Below are 21,294 nucleotides of genomic sequence, written 5' to 3' on the forward strand. Positions count from 1 at the left end.
ATCTTCTTTCAAAGAAAACTTGCTGTCATACCTGATGTGCAAACTTTAATTCAAGGTGTTCTCCATGTTCAACCTCCTTATATTCCTCCGGTTCCACCATTGGATTTGAATTTGGTGTTGGGGGCTTTACAGCATCCACCGTTTGAGCCCTTGAATACGGTGAATTTCAAATTTCTAATGTTGAAAACCGTTTTTCTTTTGCCCATTTCTACGGCACGCAGAGTTTCAGAGCTTGCTGCTTTGTCTTGCAAGCCTCCTCTGCTAGTTTTTCATGAGGATAGGGCAGTTCTTCGAACCAAGCCCTCTTTCCTTCCTAAAGTTGTATCTAAGTTTCATTTGAATCAGGACATTGTAATTCCGGCTCTATCCGATTCCTCATCTTCTGATAACGATGAGTATATTCGTTATCTTGATGTTGTTCGTGCCTTGCGAATTTATGTTAAAAGATCTCAGAAATTACGCAAACCTGAGGATCTTTTTTTATTCTTTATGATGCTCACAAAAGAGGCTGGCCAGCTTCTAAAGTGACCATTGCTAGGTGGAAAATGGGATTTTTATACTTACGTAAAATCTGTTTCTCTTAATCCATTGGGGGACACCAGGTGCCCATCCTTAACGCTCTGGTTTCTCCTTCTGTTTGACATGTTATCTGGTTATTAAGACAATGATATGTTGTTAAGTTTATTATTTTTTCTTTGGTTTCTATCTCCCTTTCTGCGGGCTTGGTTAAACATAGACTGGCCTCTAGCTGGAGGTGGGGTATAGAGGGGGTGGAGCCAGAGCTTTGTTTAACTAAAGTTAAAGTGCCAGTGTTCGCCTGTCCCTACTCTATACCCCAAGGTCCCGGTGTCCCTAAATGGATTAAGAGAAACAGATTTTACATAAGTATAAAAATCCCATTTTCTTCAGTATTTACTAGAGAGGAACAAATGGTAGGAATAATACATAAAAATAAAAATGAACCCGTACCATTAGTTAATACTTGGTTGACAGAGAAAGAAGTCCAAAGGCGACTGAAGAATATTAAGATAAATAAAGCTCCAGGTCCAGATGGCATACACCCAAGGGTTCTTATGGAGCTAAACTCAGAAATAGCTAGACCACTATTCTTAATTTTCACAGATTCAATCTCATCAGGCTCGGTATCAAGGGATTGGCAAATAGCAGATGTGGTGCCGTTGTTTAAAAAGGGGACGAAATCACAACCAGGGAATTATAGACTTGTAAGCCTGACATCAATAGTGGAGAAACTACTGGAAGGTATACTAAGGGATAGTATTCATGATTACTTGGTGCGCAATAAGATTATTAGTGGAAATCAGCATGGATTTGTGAAGGATAGGTCATGTCAAACTAATCTAATTCGTTTCTACGAGGAAGTTAGTGGGAAATTAGACCAGGGCCACACAGTAGATGTGGTCTACTTAGATTTTGCAAAAACATTTGAAACAGTGCCACACAAGAGGTTGGTTTACAAAATAAGGGAACTGGGTCTAGGAAACAACATTTGTACTTGGATCGAAAACTGGTTAGTGAATAGGGAACAGAGAGTTATGATAAATGGAACATTTTCTAATTGGTCAAAAGCTTTAAGTGGAGTATCTGGGGCCACTCCTTTTTAATATATTTATTAATGACCTTGGTGATGGTTTAGAAAGTAAAATTTCTATTTTTGCAGATGACACAAAACTCTATAAGGTAATAAAATCAGAGCAAGATGTAGCTTCTCTACAGAGGGACTTAAATAAACTGGAGGATTGGGCGGCCAAATGGAATATGAGGTTTAACATAGATAAATGTAAGGTCATGCATTTAGGGATCAAAAACAAGAATGCAATCTATAAATTAAATGGAATTAATTTAGGAGAATTTATAATGGAAAAGGATTTGGGTTTGTTCGCAGACAGTAGACTTAGCAATAGTGCTCAATGTCAAGCAGCAGCTGCAAGGGCAAATAAAGTATTGTCATGCATAAAAAGGGGTATAGATGCAAGGGAAGACCGTGCAATTTTGCCACTGTATAAACCGCTGGTAAGACCTCATCTTGAATATGCAGTACAGATCTGGGCACCACTCTATAAAAAAAGATAATTTGAAACTAGAAAGGGTTCAGAGAAGGGCGACAAAATTAATAAAGGGTATGGAGTCATTAAGTTATGAATAAAGGTTAGCCAGTTTAGGCATGTTTACTTTAGAAAAGAGGCGCCTAAGAGGAGATATTATTTCTATGTACAAATACATTAGGGGTCAATACAGAGAACTTTCAAGAAAACTTTTTACCCCAAGGACTATACACAGGACACACGGTCACTCCCTAAGGTTAGAGGAGAGGAAATTTCACAGGCAGCAAAGGAAGGGGTTCTTTACAGTAAGGGCAGTCAAGATATGGAATTCACTGCCAGGAAAGGTTGTGATGGCAGATTCAATAGATATGTTTAAGAAAGCGTTAGACAAATTTGTTGCAGAAAAGTGTATCCAGGGATACGAATGTTAATTAAAATGAAGGATAGTAGTGAATATAGGGTAAAAATAGGACTGCAATATTGGGTTTGGGGGGATTTTCACAATAAAAACAGAGTGGTGGTTGCTTACTTTAGATCAATTTCAAATATAAGTGAGGGATCGCAGGAGATCAAAAATAGGTTGAACTTGATGGACTGGTGTCTTTTTTCAACCTCATCAACTATGTTACTATGTTATTGGAAGAACATAAAACAAAGATTTTTTTTTCAGGAGTTTTAATATGTATCAGTTTCAAATATTTACAAAAATAATGTACAAAAATGTTCAGTTTTGCATATCATGCAAGAAAAACAAACCTGTGACAGAGAAAAAATACATTCTTAGTACTTTATTGATATTTTCACTTCTCTTGTAAAACTGAATGAAAGTTCCAGATCAACAGCCATAAATAGAGCAAACTTTTCAAAGAGCTGATTTATACAGTCCAATTCCAGTTGTCTTCCTCAAATCCAGGCTGGCACAGACGAAACATCCTTTTGAAGCTAAAACCAGAATATAAAATTTGTCGACAAACAAAAAAAAAAGTTTTATAGCACATCAATTTCTTGATTACACATTAGTTGGTCAATATCTACAATTGCCATTTTCTTTTCTCTCTACTTGGTGTGAAAGACAACATAACCTTTACCATAAACTGCAGAAAAGAGGATTTATGTACTTACGTTAAATCCGTTTCTCTGATTCCGTCTGGGGGACACTGCTTACCATGGGTTGTGGAGGGGAGCTTGGGGAGTTGGCACCTAACTTATTTAACTTTAGTACTGCCTACAGACCACTCCCCTCTACAATCCCCCCGCCTCTTCCTCAGTTATTTAAAAAGCCCCAAGGAGATAGGTCAATCAACCAAGAGCATATAGAGAAAAGGCAAAAGGGAGGGATCGCAGTGTCCCCCAGACGGAATCAGAGAAACGTATTTAACGTAAGTACATAAATCCTCTTTTCTCTTTCATCCAGTCTGGGGGACACTGCTTACCATGGGGATGTTCTAAAGCAGCTCCCTAAGGTTGGGACTACTCTGAAAGGTGGCTGCCCTGCAAAGCTAGTTTGCAGAAGCCCCATATCTCGCTGCCCAAGACGCCCCTACCGATCTGGTAGAATGGGCCGTAAGTCTCTCTGGCACCAGACGGTTAGCCTTTATGTAAGCTTGCCTAATGGTAGCCGTAATCCATTTTGCAATGGACTGTTTTGAGGCTGGCTAGCCTCTCTTATTAGCATCATAAAGAACAAACAAGGAATCAGTACGCCTCATTAGAGAAGTTCTTTTGCCATAAATGCAGAGATTCCTAACCACATCTAACTTTTCCATAGACTCTGAATCCGAATGGGAAGTGGGAGAAAAGACCGGAATTACAATTTCCTGTTTCAGATGGAAAGCCGAAACTACTCTAGGAACGAAGGAAAGGAGGGTTCTTAACACCGCTTTGTCCATGTGGAAAACCAGATATGGTTCCCGGCAAGACAGAGCTCCTAATTCTGAAACCCTACGCGCAGATGCAATAGCCAAAATAAAGAGGACCTTTTACAGGTCAACCACTTCAAATCTGCCACAAATAATGGCTCAAAGGGAGGCCCTCTAAGCATGTCCAGCACCAGGTTGAGATCCCACGGTGCTGTAGGCGGAACATAGGGAGGCTGAATATGCAAGACTCCCTGAAGGAAAGTCCCAATATCTGGCAAATCCGCTAATTTCAGGTGAAAAAAAGACTGAAAGTGACGATACCTGAACTTCTAGGGAACCTAAACGAAGGCCTGCTTGCAGGCCATCTTTAAGAAAAGCCAATAACTGAGGAAGACGAAAGGAGGACGTGTGACATGTCCTATTTTCGCACCATCTGATATAGGCCTTCCAAATCCGGACATAGGTGCGAGCTGAGACCGGCTTTCTGGCTCGCATCATAGTGTTCGCCACACTGGAGGAAAAAAAAACAAACAAAAAAAAACAAAAAAACACTGCCCAACTCCGCGGGCACCTAAAAAAAACTGAGGAGGAAGAGGCGGGGGGATTGTAGAGGGGAGGGGTCTGTAGGCAGTACTAAAGTTAACTAGTTAGGTGCCAACTCCCCAAGCTCCCCTCCAGAACCCATGGTAAGCAGTGTCCCCCAGACTGGATGAAAGAGAAATGCGATTATTCATATCACCCTTCCACTCTGCTGATCAAAGTTAATTTGCACTTGATAGTAAATAAAGTTTTTGAAAATCTGTATATTTCTAGAGCTTTTTTTGTATAGCACATACACATAACAATAATCTGACTAAAGCCTCTACTGATTATATTAGAATGAACATAAATGATCATTTTCGAATATGAACCATAATCTGTTCTGAATGTAACATTAGGTACCATTGTGCAGGTTATTTTGCTAATTAGCCTGTGCCAGCTGGCCTGATCTGGTGCAGTCATGGAGAAGACTGTACAATGTCGAGAGGTAAATGGGGTGCAGAGCTATTCATTTAGGATGCCTGTAGACTGGATTGTGCCAGTCATAAAATCTTGTACAAAACTTTATAACACAGGGAACAGAAATTGAAACCTCACAGCAAAAGCAAACTGTACCTTGCTGAGCTCTGGGAATACCTCCAGCATAACAATATCTAGTAGAACATAAGACAGCTGAAATGACAACATAGATGGCATTATGTTATGCTCTTGCACAGATATGCAATATTAATTTCATAGAATTACTGGATTAGATGTAATCACACATTTGTAGTCAGTGAGGGTTATTTTATACTAGGTGAAGTATAGAAGAAAGGTGTTAATTTAGCTCAAGTTTCTCCCACTCCAAATCGCACAGACCTTATATTGTACTTAGAAGGCCTCCAGCACTTACACTTACATACACTTGGGAACTCTATGACTGTGGAAAGAACAGAGCAGGACTAGAGATCAAATGTAGAGGCTCGAATATAAAGCTGGCTGCAGACTGGAGGAACCCCAACAAAATACTATTACATGACAGGAGGGAATTTGATATGAATCATACTTAAAAATGAATATCCACTTTAAACAGCTCTTTTCAACTACATACCGAGCAGGCAGCTATTTGTTGGCAGAGCACAACCAATATTCATGAGAATGCAGTCTATGGATTTACTATTAACGAATATTCACAAGGCACTGTTTCTAATAAACTGATAGGCCGTATTCTCAGGAATATTGGTTCAGTCAATAAAATGAAAATGGCTGCCTCTACTGCAACAGGCACTTTGTAAACTGAACACTTTTATTAATGTGGCACTTGTTTATTAACCTGAGGATTTATTTGACTTCACTAGGAAAATCCATAGTGCCAAGGCAGATCTAAGGGAGCAGTAGAGGAAATAAGATTTATCCTACAATTAAAGAGGCATACTATATTTTAACTAGCAAGCCAGTTACTAATGATTTAATCTAGTTTCCACTGCATTTTTCAGTAGAGCAGATATATATTTACTGCATATAATTTGTGTGATTAAACATGATTTGAAAACACTATTAATGATATTAAAATGACTAACATATTGAGTAAGTCTACCTGCAACATTTTCTAAATCTTTGCTTTACCTTTCTGACTGTCTTTTATGCATTTTTGTCATGCATTATGTCATTGGTGAAACTACACAGCTCAGCTGTGATCTCATTGTATCCAGATGTACGTTATACCTTAGGACAATGGAAAAGTAAAGAGTCTGCCTAATTATAGGATTGTTCCCATATACCAAACCCAAGTTCTACACATTTGTCCATGGATCGTTTATTGACATCATGTACAGTACAATTTAGAATGTAAAAGGCAAAACTCAACATCTCCACTTATTTTACTGGCTTCAAATTTAATAATGGTTAATTTAAACCACAAATAAATATGTTCAAGGAACATGTCGGGTTGTATTGAAACCAGATTCATCTAGATTACTGCCTGCAACATGATTACATCACCAGTCAAGAAGTACTGGGTCTTTGGGAAAAGCAGTTTATATATTTTACATGGTAAAACAACATGATTGTTATCTTCCTGCTGGCTTCCCTTTGCTATTTTAATGTACTTAGCAAACATTGCAAGAGGTTATATAAAATGCAAAAAAAACAGCCATCTGTAAGTGGATGTCCATTTTAAATTTAGTTCAAATCAAAAAAAAGACAAAAAGTAAAAAAAAAAGTAAAAAAAAATTATAAAGTTCTATATTTACCTGCTTGTTGAGCACAGGCTGCTGCAGACCATCAAACAATAATCTAATACCTTCATACTTTGCTTCATCTCCAATACATTTTCCTATTAAATCTAGCCAGTCATGAAACAAGACAAAAAAATTATCATTAACTTAAACCATTGGGAACCAGGACCAAAATATCTCCATTTATTACAACAGAACTATATCAAATACGGCATTTCAGATTTGTAACCTATGTGAAAATGACTGGGGCTGTTAAAATACAATGTATAAACTGCATGCATGTGTTTTTCTGTCCTATTGTGTAAAAAGCTTACTAGAATTTCACAAGCTGCTAACAGTTACCTGGTAAAAACTATTGGTGACATTACCAACCTTTCAGCTTAAAAATAAAATCAGGTTGCTTACCCACTGCTTTAATTGTATTTGTTTGTAACAGTCTTATAACTTTCCCTTTCTGCTGACATCCCTGTAACGGTACCATAGCATATATTTCACATTACCTATTATGTAGAAAAATCATCCATTTGTGTTGGCGTAAGTGAAAACAAATATAATTTGCTTTTTGATGAGGGTAAATTGCAAGACTAATATGTCCAAGCCCAGTTGCTCAACATTTTAAAAGTACTTTAAAATGGGGAAAAGGGAGATTGAAAAGGACTTAAGAATACTAGTTTACATAAAGTAGCATCGCATAATGCCAGCAGCTTCTGCAATTGCTATAAAATCCTGGGATACATAAGAAGGTAGTAAATAAATGCACATGACACAAACATAGATTAGTTATTACCTTACTGAAAATGGGATAAAAGGGTGCGTACCTTACTAGAGGAATGACAAATAATTCAAGGGGTGTCAGAGATGGGCAACCTCATTAATAAAGTGGAAGTGAATGGAAGGATCAAATTACAATGATTTTGCAAAAACTTTGTTTACTTTGGGGGAAAAAGGCACCTTAGAGGTGACATCATTATTATTTAATAAATTGAAAGTCTACAGATGTGTCGAACACATTTTTTGGACCAAGACCCGTACAGATGATCAGTAAGTGCAAATTTAAGAAAGATGGGATCACCATGAGAACAGGAAGTGTTTCTTTATGGCACTGGTGGGTAAACTGGTGGGTAACCTGTGGAATTCTTTAACACATGATTCGGTGCTGGTAAATTCACAAACAGAATTTAAAAATGGATTGGATGCCTGTCTTTCAAATATTACTGCAGCTATCATTTGTAGAGAGCATTTTGTGGTGACTGAACCAGGGAACATATGTTCTTTTTTTTTTTGGAATGTATAACGTTTACCCCCTGTGAGGCTTAAATTACACAACAGAGGGATTGTTTTGCCTTCCTCGGAACCAACACATTAAGTATCTATGAAACGCGTTTATCATACTAGCTACATAAAACCAATTATTAGATTAATTTTATTTGCTAAACATGCATCTGAAATTCTGCATATGCCAACCAACGATCATGTTTCTATGGTGTATTTTAGGGCAGTTTCACTCTGATATATTTCTGTCAACTGTGGCACATTGCAAAAAAATGTAATTCTTCTCCTTCACAAGTACATGTCTCAATGACTGTACAGAGAAAGAAATGTTTTACCTTCCAGTCTAGCATTTCCATGTAATTTATTAAAACGTAAAGAGCAATACATTTCTTATATATGGCCTGTGTCACTTGCGGCAACTGATAAATATTATAAACAAGACAAACCTGGAATGTAACCCATCATTTCATCAAAAGTCTGCTTTGCCCGTTTCTGCTTGGTCATTGCAGATCGCGGCTCAGTACCTTCACAAAACACAGCATCTGCAAAGAAAACAAAAATAATGCTTAGGAATAAATGATTGCCAAGTGAAAAATGCTAAATTATAACCAACTAATATACAAAAATATCTATTGTTTTTATGGTGAAGTCAATGTTTCACCTAAACTAGAAATGATATCTGTATGGGGTTTGCCCAAAGTGAAGAACCCCTTCACTCTAGTAGAACTTTCATGGGTACACCACCATCCCATCACCAAAACCAAGTAAACATAGTATCCAGTTTGACAGTAGTACAGTAGTAAGAAAGTTGTCAACATTGGCTAATGGCTAATGGAACCTATCTGTCATGCTGACAGCTCCTCCCCAGGTGTGAAACAAAACAGGGACATTAAAGTGTACAACTCTTTAAATTTTGGTGGGGCTACATTTAAAGACAATGTCATAAATCGGTCAAAGGCAGTAACAAATGCAATTTAATAGGAATATCACTAGGTGAGCATGGCCGCACTAATTACACCGCGTAGGTGAAGTGAGCATGGCCGCACTGATTACACCGCCTAGGTGAAGTGAGCATGGCCGCACTAATTACACCGCCTAGGTGAAGTGAGCATGGCCGCACTAATTACACCGCCTAGGTGAAGTGAGCATGGCCGCACTAATTACACCGCCTAGGTGAAGTGAGCATGGCCGCACTAATGACACCGCCTAGGTGAAGTGAGCATGGCCGCACTAATGACACCTGGGTTATTTGTGAATGCGAAAGTCATATCTGACATCAAGGTGACGATTGACTGCCAGTATTGTTTGATTTTATGAATTTAAGAAGAAATTAAAAAATTGTCTAACTGCTTCCTCACAGTTCAACTTATAGCAGTAGGTGGAAAAATATTACCAATGTCTACTCCTCCAATGTGAGACATCTTTTTTTAGAAATGAAAAAATTTCCAAAAGATTCCATGAAATGCCCAATGTGTCAATAAGGACCCTTCTTTCCCCAGTGGGAAGCTTGCTTGGGTTGTGTATGTTAGGGAGCAATGGTGAGAAGAAAGGAAATCATGATTTCTTAAGGTGGTGTGATTTAGTAGTTATATGATAGTGTGCAAAGATCGCTCACTAAAGATAGTTTCACTCTGTACCGATCCATCTTAATCCACCGTTTGTGTTGGTTTACATGTGCCAGTCTACTTTTTGATTTACTATTGTTGAAAAGTGACATTTGTGATTTCTATGTCCAAAATGTTTCTTGTGTATCTGAATAATGTCTTGGTATAATTGTGGAGGTTTATGATTTAAAACGAATGTTCAATATACATAGTGATTGTGTTGTACAGAGAGAGTCTCAGCACCAGATTGTGCATGGATGTCATGTTTTGCTTTCCAAATTCTGTTCCAGGTAGTGAGTCCTTTCACAGACACAATCCTAGCAAACAGATACCTACCTCCTTGGGATGACAAGGAACCCAACACAGAAATAGATCTATTATAATCCAGACTTCTACCACTCACTTATTTGCTTCTCTTCCTAAGCAAACAGTAAACTACTGGCTAGTAATGAAACTGTAGACTGTTTATAAAAGTAGATCGAAAACAGAGCGACATGCTATCTGCAACATGCTGCTATAGAGTTGGTGTACCACTTAGCAATAGGGTGTCCAAAACTGTAAAGAGCCCCAGGTAGCCTGGTTACAACCAAATGTTGACAATATATCTAACAAAAAACAATAAACAAAAAAAACAAACATATGTCTAAACTAGCCATAAGGATACATACGTTTTAAATATTTTAATTTATGTCCTGGTATCTGAAAAACTATTTTTACAGCAATATAGAATTTTTTAAATTTGAGATTAATTAGAAGTCTTCAGTCAACTCCATCAACAAGAAAAACTAGCTACATACCTCTAAGGAGTGTAATTAGTGAAACCAGTCGATGCTCTTGACTAAGTTGTTCTAGTTTACATTGCAGGTAATGGTCTGTGTAGGTCTCCAGTGTATTTTTGAAAAGGATTCGTCCTCCCATTAAAAGGTGATGAAACCAATCAGGAATATGGAAAACACAACGCCCTGTTGGTTAAGTAAACCAGTTAGTAAGCTAATAAATGTACCTATTATTTAACAATGCGTAGTAAACATTTAAATCGCAGTGTTTCAGGTTTCACATAACAGCTGGTGCATGTTACACTTTCATGCCAGCCAAATTTGTAAATTTCAAATTGTTGCATGTGTTCGATAGATAAAGTGACTAAAATCCATCCTCACTGGCATTCTACACATTGTATTTTCTTACATCATGGAATCATAACGCATTTATTCAGAAATGCTTACCACTAATTTACACAAAATGCTGTATTATCAAATGAAAACAAACTCAATTACAAATTAAAAAAAACATACAATAATTGATTACGTAAGTATTCATCGCCACTCTCGTGTTTTATTACAACCGAGACTCAATTTGGGTTAGTCTCAACTAGCTTTGCATATCTGAACACTGCAATTTTCCTGTATTTTTATTTATTAGGTTAGATGGTGACCTTATGTGAACAGCAAGTTTCATATCATTCTACAGATTTCCAATAGGTCTGGCCTTTGACTATGCCACTTCAGGACACTTTTTACACTCCAATGTGGCTTTTGCTGTATGTATTGGGTCATTGTCTTGCTGGAATACACATCATCTCCTAAACACTAGGGTAAATATATCAAACTGTGAGTTTAAAAAAGTGGAGATGTTGCCTACAGCAACCAATCAGATTCTAGTTATTTATTTCGTATATTTTACAAAATGATAGAGTCTGGCTGCTTTTTCAAACCCGCAGCTTAATGAATTTACCCCTAGGTCTTGTGCAGACTGCAGCCTGTTTTCTTTCAGAATTTATTTATATCTTGCCCCATCCAGTTTGCCCTCTATGATCACAGGTTTTCCTGTCCCCATAGTATTATGTTCCCGCCACCATGCTTCATGTTAGGAATAGCATACTTCAAATGATGCCCAGTGTTAGGCATGTGCATAGGGTTGATACCCCAAAAAATATTCTTGGTCTCATCAGTCTATAGAATATTCCTTTACTCAGTACGTGGATCCAACTAACTGTGTACAAGATTTCATGTGAACTATCAACAAAAATATTTTTATTTTTTCCTTCCTTCCATAAATCACTGATTTGTGGCACGGAGTTTTGGAAGATGTCCTGTTTTACACAAATACACAGTTGCACTAATGTCTACATTTATAATGAATTTGAGAATGGTCTGGGGGATATTTACGGTGTAGCCAGGTTTCTCTTTCCCAAAACCCTGCATGTGTATCTTCCTTAATTGAATATATATATTGCTGGTACATATACTAAACATATATTTTTTTCATATTACAGAATGTTGTAGAGTATGACCGTCTCCTATAACTGGGAGCACTTTGTGAGCAGTTAAGTGTCTGGTGGGCGAGTAGCTTCAGAAAGAGAGTCAGAAATGTCTGGTTACGGATGGTGAGAGAAACGCCAAATCAATAACTGAAGGCCCACAGTAAGGGACCAGCAGGGGGAATAGAAATTACATTTTCTACATAAGACAGACAGAGTTTGGCACCAAAGGGGAAAAGGCAATGAGAAACTCTGGAGAGCCCCTTCTAGCAGGCATTTCCATGGAGTTGTCCCCTTGAAAAGTTCCCCAATACAGAGCTGGTAGGTATGTGCACATAACAGTGTGGCTATATGGGAGTATGGCTGGAGTGGGGAATGAAGACTACATGGCAGAGGAATCCCTGGACGAAGGAATGGTTTGCACCTCACTAAATGAGAGTCCCTTGATATAATATAGGGATGGAGGTATTGGAGGAACTGTTAGATGACCGCAGGCATGCATGCCTGCCTGTGATCGGATCTAGGTAAGAAGATGAGAAACCTGTGTAAGGAATCTGCTGCTGCTGAGAGCAGCATTTCCACAGTTTATATGTAATTTATTGGATTAAAAACCATGCCGATAACGGGGTGGATAGAGTTGTAAAAAAAAAAAAATATCAGAGATTCCTTTATTCCACAATTATTAGAGAACTTCACACACCTTCCATGTCAGAAGCGCTGATAATTGTTTTACTCAATCCTGGAAAAGATCCCCTCTATCCATAGTTCTATCGTCTCATATCCATTTTGTGTACAGATGTAAAAATATTGGTCAAAATCCTTTTCAATAGACTTAATGCTGTAATTTCTCAAATAGTTCATCCTGACAAAATTGGGCTTATGTTAGGTAAATCTACCACATCTAGCCTCCGCTGTAGGTATACTCGCATTCAAATTTCCCACGAAGCTGAGGAGGGGGCTGTGGTGGTGTCTCTTAATGCTACCAAGGCCTTCAAATTCAGGTTGGGTGATGGGTTATAGTACTATATTCTGCCCCTGCGGAAAGGGTTTGTGCAAATGGTAACACCACAACAATGTTTGGTCTGGGACGGGGACAGGCATCCGACAGGGATGTCCCTTATCCCCTGCACTGTACTCTTTAGCATGTTTATACAAGGTCATCCACACATATCGGGAATCCCAGCGGACGAGGTGACAAACTTTATAGCCCTATACATGGATAACATTCTCTTGTCTGATGCCGATACCTCCTTAGATCATCTTCTTCATACGGATAACTATTTTGGTAGCATTTATGTGTAACAGTTAACTGGAATAAGTCAAATATCTTCCATTACATGGCACACCACCACCTTATGCTTCCCTGCAATTTTACCGTGTCCAGAACCTCAAATTATTTTCCGGCACAATTGTCACATTTGGTTGATTGGTTGGGGAATGCACAGACTGATACTTTGGTTGGTTTCCTTAGTGAACAGGAGGAGCCCTCTTTGAATAGACTGCATGTCCTTCCGGTGGGTAGGTGAAGTAGACTGGTTGCCCAGATTATTAAACAAGCGATTAAAATATGGAGGGTAGCACATTATATGCTGGTGGATCAAGGGTATGCCCGGACACCCCACTTTGGCACAACTGTACTCTCCCTGAACTGGTTAAACTGCAAGACTACAATATTTGGCGGAGGTTTGGCTTTGACATTCTAGGTCGATTCTTACTTAAAATCCTTTGAACAGTTGAAACAGGAATATGGGCTGCCAACCCTACCTTTTACCGTTACCTTCAATTGCAGCGTGCCCTTAACCCTCAATTAATTTCCATGGTTAAGAGGTTATTGTTCCCTGATGGCTTGGTAACTCTTAGATTAAAACAGGAGGATGATTTGGGGCCCCACTCTGATGATGATTGGACCCAAATGCTTAAAAGTATGAGAGATGCTCCATTTTATCTCCGTTATTAACATATATGTCTGTTTATTCTTCATAAGGTCTATCATTCTCTGCTAGCGCTATTTAGAATGGACGGAATTCAAATTGCCGAAATATGATTTGAGTAGGAGCAATTTCTGGCACATAATGGAAGTGTTGGGTAGTCAAAAGTTTTTGGACAGAGGTTTGGGATTGAGTTTTAAATACTGTACCTGCTTAAGTGCCCCCTTCCCCCTCTCGAAGTCAAATGGTGTGTCTGTGTTATCTCCTTAAAGGACGTTATTAACAAAGCTACTAATACTTATGAAAAATGTACTCATCCTAACGTGCTTGGCTAAAATTGTCATTGCGAGAACTTGACTTGCTCCTGACTTCCCTGCTTTTTATAAGTGCAGAACACTTGATAATGACAATGAATAAATACAACAAGATCTGGTCCTGATAGTACTATTCACCTTCATATACCTTATATGCAATTTATTTTATAAAGAAAACTAGCTATATGTGTAATGTATATTTCAGTGCTAGACTATTGATGCGAAGTCTGTTTCCAAAGTTGAAATGTTTCAAAATACACTGTCAATTGAAACAATTTTGCAGTAGGTCGCAATAGGCAGTTTCTAAAAAGAGATATGTCCATAAATATCTCTGTTTATTTGCCACTTATTACTATATGGTATGAATTATTTTGCAATAACTGGTGGGTGTGTATATTTGCTGACCTGTTTATGGTATCTTGCAATGTAGAGCGACCGACTTCTATGGTTAAACTAAACTTTTATTGTTAAGTCACATCTTATAATGACAAGTTTTAATAATAAATTGTTTTACAGCAGTCAGTGGGTGTGTGTATTTGCTGACTTGTTAATAATGTCTGGCAATTTCGAGCAAATGCCTTCTACTGTCTAATCATTTGAACCCACTGGATTGTCTGAAACAGCTGAATCAAATCATATGGTTGAAAGTGTGTCACAATGTACTATTTCTAGATACAACGTTACTCTGCATTACAAAGAGCAGTTATGCATAGAAAAGTTATCTTGCAAGTCCATCCACAGGCCAATTGTGCTGGTAACATTATTAACCCATGTAACTGATTGTTTTACAGTGGTGAGTGAATGTGCATTCACTGTTACGTTTTTTAATATTACCGCTGTGTTGCGATTACAGTCTAGTACATTAACAGACAGAGTTAGCTATGAGATGCACTGTTAGATTACAAGGAGTTGCATGGATTCCTGGAACCCCTGCAGGTTAGCATGTGCCTGATATAATACCTATGTTGTTAGTATATCTAATGTAATAGCTCTTACAGGCAATTCTATCTAAAGCACATTTTTGTTGGAAGAGTTTTCAGTTCTGATTCCCCTTTCCCTCTTAATAGGTTTAACACTGTAGTGTGTACCCAGCCTTACAGAACACCTAATAAAAAGAGGGTATAGTAACAGAAGCATCAAAAGAGCTTTCAAAATGGCCAAATTAAAAGAGAAGACTAAACTTCTGTGTAATACAAAGAAAAAAGCCAACAATAAACGTCGGATTTGTGGGCACTTATTGCAGACACTAGCGTATTTCAGAGATATCTTACAATGGAACATACATATTCTACAGACAGATACTGACATGAAAGATTATAGGGAGGATATTCTCATGAGCTGTAGAAGATTAGGAAACCTAAAAAATATGCTAGTTCATAGCCACTTTAATTCCGAAATTAAAAAATCCATACAGGAAAAAAGTTCATACAAGTGCTGCAAATGTAAGTGTCCACTAAAACTGAATTTTAGGACAGATATGGTCGAAAAAAATGGATAAAAGACTACAATACATGTGACCATTGGTTCTATATATTGCCTAACATGTCCCTGTGAAAAGCACTATATGGGAATGACCAGCGGACCCCTCAAAAAGACATGCTGACAATACATCAGGAATGCAAAATTGGCTAGATCTAGTATTAACACTCTCACGTCAGTAGGAAGGAATTTTATTACTAACCACAATGGTAATACAATGGATTAAGAGCGTTATAAATCACTTATAAAAATTAACAACACGGCTACACACATATGATAAGTGCATCTTCATTAAAGTGGAACTTACAAATAAAACTAACAAAGCGATTTATTGTATTATACCGTAACGGTAATAACGTGCAGCAATTACCGTACTAACGAACAACGTGGGGAATTGAAATCTCCCCTAGAAGTTATTTGTTCTAAGCAAGCAGATGTAATTTATAAATTTAGTAATTGTCTAATTAAGAGTCATTTTGCGCATTCTTTCTTTTTTTTGTTTTCTAAGCAAGCAGATGTTATTAATAAGCCAGGACATCAATTAGGCTTATGTTCTACTGACACAAGTATAGCACTGTCGAATATATGTGTATTATCTACCTTGGAAAGAAAGAAGAAGAAATTAGAACATACCCACTCATATCAACGAATTACTTTGGCAGGAAGCCAAATAGAAAAATCAGTTCAATTACTAAGTATTATTAACCAGGGGTACTGTGGTATACACGTGTGATGTTCTAATTGAATGTAAAAAAAAATATATCTATTCGCTTATAAATATATCAAAAATCCTATTTTTCAATTAGTCATATCTTCACTATTACAATAGGTGTTAGCATGGTGGTATTGTATGAAGAGTCTAATCAATGATCACTGTCCATTCCAGTACAGTGTAACACTATACCAACAAATAATGTATTGTGGAACAGTGATAATTTGATTGGTAAGTTAGCTCTCAATTTAAAAACACATATGTATGGCCCAAATATATGGGACTCTCATTGTTTAGAGTAGGACCACCCTATTAGCAAAAGCACCTTGGAGCGGTGGGTGGCTTCAACATACATTTGCAAATGTGTGCAACTGAGACTTTTGCATTTTTATCTACAGTAGAAAAGGCAGATCTGTTGCTGGCTATAGCAGTGTGCTGGGGGAATTTGTCTGTGTTTTTTCCTTTTAGGATAACCCCACCCTTTCATGCACCTGTTATAGCCTATAAATTGATTTGAGCAACTACCAGTTCTTTATAATTTGATTATGTAATAAAACTCAGAAAGGAGATACTACAAAACCATAGAAAGCATAATTATATGCCATAGTCTGAATATCCCCTATCCACTCAACTTATTTTACAACATTTTATATTTCCCTTTTATTATGTGTCAAAATAATTTAAACAAGAAAAAAAGTTACATTTTATTATATCTTTTGTCTTTGGCTTACTTGTGAATTCACTTATCAGCTCCTGAAAAAGGTGCCTATAAAAATACCAAAGGAGTGCCTCTTATAATAGTAAGGATTATTTTTGACCAATATTCCTCTACTGCTGCAATTACGTCTCTCTTGTATTCTAGATACCATGTTGTTCTAGGAGTGTAGGGGTTGAGTATGTTTTGTATTTTCTGTTTCGGAAAAGCTCAATAAAAATTACCTGATTTATAAAAACAGAAATAAAACATGCAGAAACCCCTAAGTACTGTGCAGAAATGTGAGGAGATGGAGAGATAGCACTACCATCTGCTTAAGCAATGTGCAGGTGGAGACTGGCGTTTTACATATGTACATTTTTTACAAACATTAGGATTGTTGTGCTGAACGAAAAGGAGCTGAATAAGGTTTATGTTGCTGCATTTAAAATTGATTAATGCCTGGCGCCCATCATTATTTGCACTGCACTCAACACTAGCATCCACATCCACGTAATGAATTGTGTTTAACTACAGGGGCGGGTTGGGCCTCTGATATCTTTTGCCCGGACCACATATGCTTGCAGATCAGGCCACCAGGGGAACCTTCATACGCTCACACAGTAGTTTTTATGTGGGAAACATTTAAAAACTCTTTATTTATACAAAGATAGTCTCCAATCAATTAGATATTGGGTTTTTTGAAGACAATCATTGCAGCAGGATTTATTTAGGTTCATTTAAGCAAAAAAAAAAAAAAAGGTGAACACTTACATTCAAATGCTATTTTTCAATTGCAATTAAAAAAAATTAGTGTTTTTCATTTGACGTTTCAGTGTATTTTATGTTGATCAGCGTTAGAAATTCCAAAGTCACATTTTATTTTTAATGAAATCAAAATGAACAAATACCAGAAGAGGCACGTTTTATAGGCACTGTATACTATATCCCAGACACATAGCAGGTTCCTAGCAGGGACAATTTTCAAAGGTAAGAAAGCTCATTCAATATACATAGCTACATAGAAACAGCAAATGTACTAAGAAATTACGATACAGCAGAAACACATATTTAGACCAATGTATCGATTATTGCTTACCTATAAACATAAGATAGTCATAAACACCCTCTACTGTCAGAACCTCCATGAAGTAGTTCTGGTTTTGCTTTCTCTCTATATTCTCAGAACGGTTGGCGTTGTTCTTGTACAAATCATTAAACAGCTGAATTTAAAACAAAAAACAATTAGGCATTAAAAATATCACATAAGAAAAAACACATCTAAAAATCACAGCATGACAGGAAGGATTTGATTAAAGTGCTCAATTTCTTCAAACCTTTTTGTCGTTTTCTGACGTGGGACTTAGTATAGTCAACTCAGGTCTGCTTGGTTTCGGTTTGGGGGATTCACATGAGTTGATGAAATTCATGATGAAAAGCTCTAGATGTTGTCCTTTCTGTAAGCAAGGATACATTATATATCTTTGGAACATAAAGTAAATCTGAAAAGGGCTAAAAAAATAAAAACAAAAAATAAAAACACCTTACATTACCTCTTTAATTAGTTTGCCTGGTACAGACTTGATCATTTTGCCTGTAAATTAGAACACAGAGACAGAGATATTCACATTGTAATAGTAACAGTCATAGCAGAGTCGGAACTTTCTGCCCAAAATTTTTATATTTAGTTTATGGGGGCATACACTACAGGCAACTGTTTTCAATAGCATTCCTCCACAGTCTGTAGAAAACAAGAAATACTCCAACCACACCAAATATTCAACATCCCCTGCTGGAATTGTTTCAGTAACTGTAACCACCCAAAATGTTCAAAAGTTCCATGTTCTGGGAGGTATATTAAAATTCATAGTATTTAGGAAGAAAATAAAAAATATGTTTTTAATGGGGCACTTTTGGATGTTATAATTGTATAGAATTAAAATAAGTCTCATTAAATGTTTTTTAAATCCTGATTACTTGGACAGTAGCGAAATAAAAATGTATAAATCCAAATCAATAACGTGATTGTGCAATACTCGTGAAATGGAGCGAGTTAAAAGTGCAGTAAAAAACTGCTACGTTTTGTTGTCTGTATTTGTAATTTTATTAATAAAGACTTTTATTTGTGTATCACACAAGGCTATATGTGGTTTGTCACCTATATGTTCTGTTAGACCTAAAGAACATATAGGTGACAAACCATATATAACCAAGTATGATACACAAATAAAAGTCTTTATTAATAAAATTGTAAACATGAAAGATTTCATCAAGTTAAGATTCACCAATCTAACAATGTACAGTATTACATTAAAAATAAATGATAAATTGACTGCACTTAAATAGTTTTATTGATGCGTCCTAGATTTCCTTTACTGGAGAGGCACTATATTTCTTCAAGAAGTCCAACATTCAGTTATTTCAAGCAACGGAATGCAATGCTGCAGACAGCACCTACCAAGATTCACATCTGGCAGGATCTTGTCATGAAACTGAGTTTCCAAGCTGTTCGGTGATAAAAAATCTGCTAACAATTGGCTGTTACTTAGCTCTGGGTGCTGTAAAAGTTTCTGGAATCAGAACACAAAAATAAAGTTAACAATATTATTTTTGTGTGTTTTTAAAACAAAATAGACATGTGAACATTTGTCTTATAAACACCAATTATGTGCTTTCGACCTGTGTCGGTTCAGAGAGGCTTATTTACATGACTCTATCAATTCAACAGCAATTTTACTTAATGACTTTTACGGTAAATTTTAATTTACCCCCCCACTCCCTTGCATCCCCTTATCAGAGTGATGGTGTTGCCTCTGGTACTCTCATTACTCAGGGAAGTGGAAGAAAGTGGGGGTACATTTTGTAAACATCTATACAAGGTAGAATCAGTCTAGAAGACAGAACGCCTTTACTCTAACAAGTCAAACATAAAATAATGCATATACCTATATCTATATCAATCTATATCTATCTATCGTGATTATCTGACAGTCACTCCTGGAAAAGGATGGTATAAATCCCTGTGATGTGGTATTTTTCCTGTTTGTCAACATTTGCACTATAACTCATACATTACCATAATACCACATAGAGCTAAAGTTTAAATGTCATACCTGTAAATATTCCTGAAATTCTTCTCTTTTTGATGTTAAAAATTCATAGTTTTTAGGCCCAATGATCCTTTTTGATGGGAGCTGGGCATCAGGAAAGGTACCTTTCATAAATAAAAATAAAATTGTAAACCGATGCAGTGTACTTTACTATGTTCTTCTGTATTAAGGGAGCTGTACCCACTAAATGCCCCATAAAAAAAAAGGTACATGGTATGCTCATCTCCTACAAAACATTTTTTGTAATTTTCTTAGTTTATGTAGAATATTTTTTTGGCTTTTTCCCAAGAGAAAACCCCTAAATATCTAATGAATATGTTTGCCATCAAATATATAGGATTTTTTTTTTTTATAGTATCAAATGACATTTTTGCCGGAGGTGAGCATATGATATACCTTTTCATCAATAGAGAACTCTTATCAGGATGTCTTAATCAAAATTGCCATTTTAAAAATACGCCTTGATGTCAGGATGTTCCTGCCTGAGCACATTCACCGTTTGGAAATAAGCTGCAAGATGCAAGTCTTGCTTCTATAACTGAAAATGTCAGAGAAAGTGGAGATGCCATCATAAAAAATAAATGCAAACAGATTTACAACTAAACACAATATTACCAGAATTCCAAAGAACATACAACATACCATGGAATTCAGTAAGCTTTGACTCCAGAACATAAAATTCTATATATTTTCTGTAGACAGACCAATGTTCAGCTTCATGTCCAACTATAATAAAAACAAAAATTGAAGGCACATGCTTAGGTTTTTCCATTTAGTATTTTCGCTTTGCCATCGGATACAGTCATTCAAAACTACATTTTACATGCAACATAACCTTACTTAGCAGAAACTTTTCTACCTGCTTTTCTATCATTCCTCTCCACGTCTATACAAAAAACTGGAATTCCCTCTTTTCGATCTCTCTTTTCAAGGAAAGCACTGTCAAAGAAATCCACATATGGAATACTAATTTTCCATGCAGAGAGATTGCGTGGGGTGTTAGGGGTAGTTGCAGTGAGAACCTCCACAGGTGAATCATCTTCTAACACCATAATGCCTTCTTCAATCTACAAGAATAAATGTAATGGTCAGGGCCTAGAAATTGGTAAAAGAAAAATGCACACAAAATTTATCGTGTGAAGTTAGTCACAAGATTGAGGTTGGCTTATGAGGCACTCCAGTCCAATAGCAATTATAAAATCCCTTTTATTTTGAGTTTACTAAAATATATATTAGTCCAAATTTA

At 36.9% G+C, this 21,294-nt stretch overlaps 1 protein-coding gene across 2 annotated transcripts in view; it reads right to left on the reverse strand.

Annotated features, from left to right (window-relative positions):
- Positions 1–2,836: 2,836 nt before the first annotated feature.
- Positions 2,837–21,294, reverse strand: part of SNX14 (sorting nexin 14) — an 87,343-nt gene continuing 68,885 nt past the window's right edge. For both annotated transcript variants that reach the window (XM_075202721.1, XM_075202722.1), the window contains 12 exons: positions 20,908–21,115; positions 20,691–20,774; positions 20,052–20,152; positions 19,397–19,508; positions 18,492–18,532; positions 18,276–18,395; positions 18,038–18,161; positions 10,352–10,516; positions 8,397–8,492; positions 6,694–6,785; positions 5,078–5,134; positions 2,837–3,005 (listed from right to left, as the gene is read on the reverse strand). In XM_075202721.1, the coding sequence (XP_075058822.1) occupies positions 2,967–3,005; positions 5,078–5,134; positions 6,694–6,785; positions 8,397–8,492; positions 10,352–10,516; positions 18,038–18,161; positions 18,276–18,395; positions 18,492–18,532; positions 19,397–19,508; positions 20,052–20,152; positions 20,691–20,774; positions 20,908–21,115 (1,239 nt within the window). In that variant the 3' untranslated portion in view covers positions 2,837–2,966. The remainder of the gene's footprint in view (positions 3,006–5,077; positions 5,135–6,693; positions 6,786–8,396; positions 8,493–10,351; positions 10,517–18,037; positions 18,162–18,275; positions 18,396–18,491; positions 18,533–19,396; positions 19,509–20,051; positions 20,153–20,690; positions 20,775–20,907; positions 21,116–21,294) is intronic.

This window comes from Mixophyes fleayi, chromosome 3 (genome assembly GCF_038048845.1).
Source record: "Mixophyes fleayi isolate aMixFle1 chromosome 3, aMixFle1.hap1, whole genome shotgun sequence".
Lineage (NCBI taxonomy): Eukaryota > Metazoa > Chordata > Amphibia > Anura > Limnodynastidae > Mixophyes > Mixophyes fleayi.